At 44.6% G+C, this 8,544-nt stretch overlaps 1 protein-coding gene across 1 annotated transcript in view; it reads right to left on the reverse strand.

Moving 5' to 3' along the window:
- Fras1 (Fraser extracellular matrix complex subunit 1) overlaps nt 1–8,544 on the reverse strand; it is a 406,016-nt gene that overhangs the window by 4,902 nt on the left and 392,570 nt on the right. The window contains exons 71-72 of the mRNA XM_010628378.1: nt 3,761–3,927; nt 603–808 (exon numbers count right to left, since the gene is read on the reverse strand). Coding sequence (XP_010626680.1) covers nt 603–808; nt 3,761–3,927 — 373 coding nt within the window. The remainder of the gene's footprint in view (nt 1–602; nt 809–3,760; nt 3,928–8,544) is intronic.

An 8,544-nucleotide genomic window follows, 5' to 3' on the forward strand; every position in this document is an offset into this window, starting at 1 on the left:
CACAAAAAAAAAAAAAAAAAAAAAAAAAAGTGGGATTTAATCTGGATTTAATCAATCACAACATGTTCCTTTAGCTGAAGTAAATGAAGAAAATCTGGTCTCACACAGCCATGTAGCTGGAAGGGAGGAATGCATTCAGAGCTTTTTCAGATAATGGTGGATATTTTAATACATGAAATCAATGTGGAATTAGAAATCCTATCAGTCCTTCCTCTCCACTGATAAGGAAACAGGTATGTAAAGGCAGTGTCTAACAGTCCCATGAAAGCAGCTTTGATCTTGTGACCTCCTGGAGGAGGCTCAGGGACACTCAGGGTCTCTGGAACACACTTTGGAAAATAGTGGCTTAGAGTTTCCTCTTCCTGGAGCATCAATCACAGTGGGTCTTCCTACCCACCATAACCATCACATTGGTAATGTCTACTGCACTAGCATTTAGCTTACAAGAGAGCAAAAAGAATATCTATCTATCTATCTATCTATCTATCTATCTATCTGCAGATAGATAGACAGATACATCTCCTAAGAGTGGGGCTCTTTCAGCACGATTGGGTTGTGGAAGTCCCTCAGGCATCTGGTCCCAGTACTGGCCAGGAGCTCACCAGCAGCAGGAACCTGTGCTTCAAGTATTTGTTGGGCTGGATGCACCCATACTGTGGCCCTTCGTTGTAGATTGTCCCTGTAGGGTCAAAGAAAGGCACGTAGCCATCCTTGCCAGTACAAAGGTAGACTTTCTCCAGCTGGAGTTTGTATGCAGAGTTAAGGTTTTGTTCTGGATTCCAAAGTACTCGGCCATAAAGGATTTGACCTGAAGATATGGAAAGGCATTAGTTAGGTCATACTTTAAAGAAAAAGAACTGCCAACGCTAGACAGGATTTAACACACTGACTTAGAGCCAAAAGTACCTTTGTATTTAGAGTCTATGATTCCATATATCCCTATAGTACGTACTTATCCCTTATTGCTTCTTTTTTTTTTTTTTTGGTACTGGGGACTGAACTTCGGTCCCTATGCTTGCAAGGCAGGCAGCAGAACCACTGAGCTAAACCCGTCCCCACTTACTGCTTCTTTCTTTCAATAAGCAGAACTTAAGCACTTAAGATGTGCCATACCCTCAGCTTCGCACAGGGGACACAGAAGCGAGATGCAGTTGTGAAAGGAAATAAAAGCAAAGTAATTGATAAAAACAGTTAACATGTGTCAAACTTGCTATAACTCTTACAGTACTAATAATTCTACAGATGAGGCATAAAGTGATTCGCGATTTGATGAAAATTACAAAGTTAGCAGGCGGTGGAGGCAGGTTTCAAAGTCAAGGGCTTCACATTACATTATTAACCCCCACAACATCACATGGCCCCATGCCACAGTGAGAGAAGGTATGAAATGTTAAACGGGCACAAAAGAAAGCCCAGAATGTGGCCTGGGGAGAGATATGGTAGGGTTTGGGACAGATGACAGTTGAGCAGTACGAGATGGGAGGGAGAGGCAGGAGAGAGCATGGGAGGTAAAGGAAAGTCCAGGTACAAACTACTGAATGCAGGATGTACATGCGGCCTGGTGTGGACACCTAGCCTACTGTGGCACCAAGTTCTTCCTACACTGCCTTATTTAATCCTCCAAAGAGCCCAAGAGATGGGCTCAATTACGACTTCTGTTATAAGATGGCAATGATGGGAGGAAGGAGGATTTGAGCACAAATTTATCTGACTCCCAATGCCCATATGAAACATTTCCTGTGTGTGTGTGTGTGTGTGGTCAGTCAGAGTGACCGGAGGGCAGGATGTGCAGAGGCTCCAGCAAGAGGGAGTCCTCATTGTGTTTGGGAGGCCAGGCATGGATATATAAGGAATAAGAATCCTTAGAAGTTTTTCAGCAGGAGAGTAATATTAACATGACTGGGTTTTGGAAACAAGAAGAATGGAACAAAGACAAAGAAGCTTGAGTCACAGATACCAGACAGGGACTATTTTAATGCTTTAGAGAGAGTTAGGTAACTAAAATACAGCTGTGAGGCAAGGGATGGGTTCAAGAAATGTCTAGGGCTCAGATTTCATTCATCTTAATGACAAAGGGGATGGAGGATGTGGAAGGTAGTGGGTGGCCCTGAAGTGTTTGTCTGCAGCCCTGAAAGCACGTGATACAGCCATGGGGAAGCAGAGGAGAGCAGAGGACGTTTGCAAGGAAGTAGGTCTAGTCCAAGTCTGCTCCTAGATGTCTCTGGTGGGTGTCCGGAAGACATCAGTAGGTCCAGATGAACATGGGAAATGTAGAAATGAAGCACAGGGATGATCAGGGATAAGGCAATGTTTAATGGATGGCTGTGAGGTAGGAGAAGCACAGGGTGTTCACAGCAAAGGCATCATCTGACTTCCGGGGATGTCCAGAGGCAGCACTGAGACCGAGACTAGAAGGAGCCAAGCATGGCACCTAGGGGCACCAACATGGAGAAGGAAGAGGACAAAGACGCTGAGCAGAAGAGTAAGAAGTGAGCTGAGAAGCAAGATGGTGCCTGATGCAAAAGAAACCAACCAGGAAAAAGGAGTCACAACTCATGGATTTGGGATCACTGACAAGAGAGAAATGGAACAGAATCTAGCTTGTAGCCAACAAATGGACGAAAGAGTGACATGAAGACAGGTAACGAGACAGTGCATGCTTACCACACATTTAGGAAGATTGCAAGAAAAAGAGGATAAAGTGAGCTGAAGTATGAGTAGGCTTGAAGGAAGACTTATTTCTGTGGTGTGCAGAACTGAATGTAAACATATGTTTTATGGAACTGTGTGTGTGTGTGTGTGTGTCTGTATGTGTGTGTCTGTGTCTGTGTGTCTATGTTTTGCAGGGCAAGGAATCCAGGGCCTCATGCACACTAAGCATGTGCTCTGCCATTGAGCCACATCTCTTAACTCTTTGAGTGTGCTTTTAAGATGAAAGAAGAGACACTATAAGATTAAACAAAGAAAGAGGCAGAAGGGATACCTAAGTGAGGGAGACAGACAGCTGATTCACTCATTTATTCCTTCAGCAATTATTTATTGAGCACCTGGGGATGGTGCTCCAGTGTGGAAATTTGACATCTGGTCACAGTCTCTCTTCTCATGGAACTTAGTGGGTGAGATAGGCCATACAGAAATGCATGCTAATAATATACTGTATTAGATATTTTAAAATGTGATGAGAACTGTATATAATGAACAACATTCTGCAAAAGTGAAAAATATAGAGGCCTATGTATGTGTACGTATGGCCAGCATCCTGTGAGGCTGGAAGCAGTGATGAAGAAACAACCACAGTTAGACTGTGTTAGAGCCAGAATGGAACGCTGCCCTTTCACCACCCAGAAAAGTGATGGCAAGTCTTCTGGAGATAAGTACTCAAACCGCAACCCCAAATCCACTTATTGATCACAAAGTGCCAACACTGCAATTAAACCCGAATACTGAGGTTTTAGTTTAGAAAAAAACAGCTCACACATTAACATCTTCTGTTTTAAAAGAAAGACAAATGACACGTGCGCCATACCCTCACCACCATTGACCTAGACCACTGGTGTACCCCGTCCTATGCTACCAACCATTACGGTACTAGGAATGGTGCTATTTCCTAACACGAAGGGAGGGTACGCGCCTGTTCCCCCGGTCAATCTGCCCTGGGGAACCTTCACTGGTGAGCTGACCAAGGACTGGTGAGCGAGCAGAGATAGAGGGTCTCACAGCCAGGCAGAGTCTTTTTCTGTACGTGGAGGAAGCAACCTACCCTTTGAAAAGGCCCCTTTGTAATCCATTTCCGCCAGAGACATGTCGGACGTGTTGGGGTCCATTAGGAACACCTTCTCATTGTTGCAGAGCTGGAACTCAGTACTGAGCGAGTACACCATGGGCACAGGACGGTTGGTCTGCTGGAACGCGATGGGTATCAGGAATCTAATGCAGGAGGAATGAGTGCTGCTTCAGAGTAGGCTCACCTGGCACAGGCCAATGAGCTCCCCTCCCTGCCCTGCCCTTCTCCGGACTACGCACACAGCTTTGTGGTCACTGCAGGTATTTACTAAATAGAGAGAGCTGGGCATGGTAGGCCCCACCTGTAATGTAATCCCTGCACTCAGGAGGCTGAGGCAGGAGTATCACAAGTTTGAGGACATCCTGGGTTACATAATGAGTTTAAAGCTGGACTGAAACAAATAGATAATGTGGATGAGGGACTTCATTTTGCTTTTATAAGGTTTATCTGCTCTTTAAAACAGGAACAACTGAATGAGCCCTTGGAACTCTTTGGTACTCAGCTTTTTTCACCCTTTCCTTCTAAGGGCCCCTAGAGTTGCTCTCTGGTTGCTAAAGGGCTTCTTGACGTGGCGACTTCACATACTCTGACAGTCTGACTCTTCTAACCTGACCAGTACTTATTTTATGTCACACTTTTCAGGACACTGCTAAGAGATGCCCTCTCTGCCCCTTCCTCTCACCTCCTCTCTTCCTCAGTCCCTTTTCTGCTTCCTCTGGCAGCTCAGGGCCCCTCGATGCTCAGTCCTGTGGCCCCTAGTCTTTTCCCCTGATAAATGAGTGCACCTGCCATCTCAAAGGTAAGGAGGCCATGTTTAGATTTTTCTTCTGAGCCAAAAGCCACGTATCTGTCGTCAATTGACCACTGGACACGAAGGCACCCCAAACTCAACATGCCTTCCTCACCTTGATCTTCTTTCTTCTGCTCCTATCCCAGTGAGGAGACACACACAAGGTGGACCCCTTGCTGGTCCTGCTGGGATCCCTCTTTCTCTTCTCATCTCTTCTATATGATATGATTGATGAGCCAGTGTCATTTTTTAAAAACTCAGATTTGCTTAAGACTTTTCAGTAGTTCCCCAAAACCCTCAGGGTGAAGACCATCATTTTTTACATGACTTACGAATCCTTTGTCTATTTCTTCCAGCCTCATCTATACTATCTTTCTCCTCCTTGCCAGGATCATCTTTCTGAGATTTTTCTGGTCTGTTGATTGGCTCTCTATTCCATGACCTCTATAGCCTCATGACTCAGTTTTTAAAATTAAAAAAAAAATTGTTGGTAAATGTGTGCAGCACATAACATGTTCTCTGTGGGGAGTCAGCATATGTACATAATACGTCTTAATTCCTTTTTTCACTACTCTTCCTCCCTCTCTGGATCCCCATCCCATTTGAGAAACAGCTCTCTGCTTCCTATAATACATCTTCCATTTTGTTTTTATTAATATTTTGTGCTTCTCACAAAGAGAAACTATGTGATACTTAAGTTTGTGTGCCTGATTTATTTCACTTAACATCATTCCATAAATAATTGGTAAGCACTTGCTACACAACAGACACTATGCTATTAATGGGAATTCATCTGTGGACAAGACAGAGGAACACATGCCCCTGGGAAGTTAGACTCTAAAGAAGAGATAATAAAACTAGTTCAAAATGATGCAGTAGGCTAGAAAGTAAGAGGTGATAGGAGAAAAAGCAGGAGAGAGGGGAATGCTTGGGGAGGTTCAGCTGGAAATCCTAAATAACGTGGTCATGGTCATTATCGAGAATGGTACGGTGGTTTCTCAAAAATCAAAAATAGAGCTATCACATGACTATACGTATCCAAGGGGGTGAAATCAGCACCTCAAAGCGGTATCTACACTCCATGCTTGTTGTTTCATTGTTCACAATAACCAAGAGGTGGCAATAACTCAAGTGATCATCATCAGTCGAATGGATGAGTGGATAAAAAATGTGTTCTGTAGTACACACAACAGAACACTATTCAACACTAAAAAGATGACATTATAATTTGCCACTGCCAGGATAAACCTGAAGAACATTATCTATGTGAAATAAACCAGACATAAAGGCAACCCACTGCGTGGTCACATTTACACATGGAATCTAAAACAAATGCATAGAAACAGAACAGTGGCAGCCAGGGAAGCCAGGAAATGGACACAGTGAGACGTCAGCCAAAGGATGCAAAGTGGCAGCGACACAGGGTGTACACGTAAAGCAACTTGACCCGTTATTAATATTGTAATTATATGCTGAAGTTTACTTAGATTTCAAGTGCTTTTATCACCAAAAAAGGTAGCTATGTGAGGAGATAAACATGTTTATTTGCTTGACTATAGTTACTGTTTCACTCTATATATGAATATCAAAGCATCATGCTCTACGTCTTAAATACGTGTGATAAAAATACAGGAAGAAGAGAAGGAATTTCTCTGTGCTGCTATGGCATGAAAACAACCACAGGCAACACTGAAGCAGTGTGTGTGGCTTATTCCAGAGTAAAACTTTATTTACAGAAGCAGAGAGAGTGCGGAATTGTCCTCTGACCTGTAGTTTGCTGGTCCCTGACCTGGATGGTCAGCATAGGAATGTGTGCAGTGCAGGAAGACCTACTAACTCTGAACATGCTGTGTGAGAGGCTGAGTCACCTTGATGTACAAGGCTCAGGTGGAGAAGGGGGCCTGGGGGCTCACCTGGACTTACAGACTCAAGAATGGAGGACTCAGGAAATTACCAAAGCAAGTAAGAAGTGATGGAGAAGAGCTGGGTGTCTGAAGAGGGCATTCCAAATACAGACTATGGAAAAAAGAAGGAGCTTGCAAAGAAACAGGGGAAGAGCCACGGAAGTGGGAGAGAAACCTGAAGCTGAGTGGCTCACTGGGCTGGAAAGGGAAACCAAGGATCCAGTTACATGCACTAACTTTTAAAATAAAAATAAACTTTTAAAATAAAAACAATTAAAGGGAGAAGGGTGGGGAATGAGGACGTAGCTCAGTGCAAAGGTTCTGGGTTCGATCCCCAGTACTGCAAAATGATGGGCGGAGATAAACTGGAAATCGCGAACATAAACAACTCTTTAGAGGCTTATTGAAATAAAAGAAAGAAGAAAAACTAGAGCTGAGAGAGGAATGGCGCATCAAGAGGATATGTTTTTGAAAGATGGTAGAATTTACAAGGTGTTTTGGGGCGGACTAAAGCAATTCGTAGAGGGGGAAAAGCTGCCTGTGAGGTGCTCTTCACAAAGTTGAGTCGTGGGTTCTGTACAGAGCACACACTGCCCAAGCAGGAGCACCAGGGGGAGACACACAGCGGGGCTTGGTGGGGTCTCTCCTGCGCCCTCCATGGAACAGGGCACAAGGTTAATCAGCAAGCAGGAAGGCAGGAGAGACAGAGCAAGCTTCTGGTAAGAGTGACAGAGGGGTGGCCCATGGGACTCCATTTGTACTTTGTTTGGAGGTCTTAAGGGCGAATCTGAGCTCAGTGACACCAGATTTAAGGTTTTCCATCTTTGACCTTGCTGAATATTCTTCAGAACACTCCTCTTCTGCCCATTGTTGTTGGCCTAGATAACTATGCCACTTTCCCTCCTTATCTGACCTTCCAGGTAGGCCAAGATCCTTTCTTTGTTTTTGGTACCAGGGATTGAACTTGGGTCCTTGCACTTCCAAGGCAGGCCACCGAACTGCTGAGCTAAATCCCCGGCCCCTCAAGATCCTTTTTCATCTGCTCTCATTACCCTCTGCATTTTCCATCACAGTGTCCCTTGTGGTTGGAAATCTTAGTCTGCGTCACTCACTACAGAGTCCCCGGTCCCTGTCTGTCTGCTTACCATTGCAGACCGGAGTCTGTCTTGGAATAATGAAAAGATGATCATTTCAAGGTTTTCCAACAAAGGTCACCTAATGGGCCTGGCCATCTGCTGAAGGTTCCCCAGTGGGTGGATTTGAGAAGGTTCAAGTGTAGGAGGAATTTGGGGCTCACATGGGCCAAGCTGACCCCACTTTAAGAGCTTTAATGTCATCATTAGTTGCATTAAAAATCAATTCACCCGGGCCGGGGATGTAGCTCAGTGGCACAGTGCCTGTCTGACAATCATGAAGCCCTGAGTTTGATTTCTGGTACATGTACACACACACACACACACACACACACACACACACACACTTCACCCAAACCCAGGAAAAGATTTGTCAACTTATACTGCCAAACTGTATACAGTGCTGGGCACTAAGATACGATGGAATAAATAATATGTGACAAATCACAAATGAGACACCCTTCTTTTTTCTTTCTTTTTGGTTTTTTGAGACAGGGTCTTACTATGTAGTTGAGACTGACCTAGAATTCACTATGTAGCTCAAGCTGGTCTCAAACTCACAGCAATCCTCCTGATGCAGCCTCCCAAGTGCTGGGATTACAGGTGTGTGCATACACGCCCAGCCCTTTTTTTTTCAATTAAATCTGCGTTCCGGGTGTCTGACTGGATTTTTTGTGCACTGTTGTTCTGTTGTACAGCTATGGGGCCTTATAAAGGATCGAAAGCAAGCTGAGGCCTGGGTGAAAGTTAACTCCGGGAATAAGGGGGAACCTGTAAGTAATGACCTCCTTGACACAAGGCAAGAATCTCAGTATCCTTAACAGCACCCTCCTGCAGCAGCCTCCTCAACCTCAGAGCACTGGGCCTGGAGATGGGGTTTGTGTCTTTCCTGTTCCTTTTTACTCCAGCACCCACCGTGGAGAAACTCTTCTT

Source organism: Fukomys damarensis, unplaced genomic scaffold (genome assembly GCF_012274545.1).
Source record: "Fukomys damarensis isolate Sample0158 unplaced genomic scaffold, DMR_v1.0_HiC HiC_scaffold_32, whole genome shotgun sequence".
Classification (NCBI taxonomy): domain Eukaryota; kingdom Metazoa; phylum Chordata; class Mammalia; order Rodentia; family Bathyergidae; genus Fukomys; species Fukomys damarensis.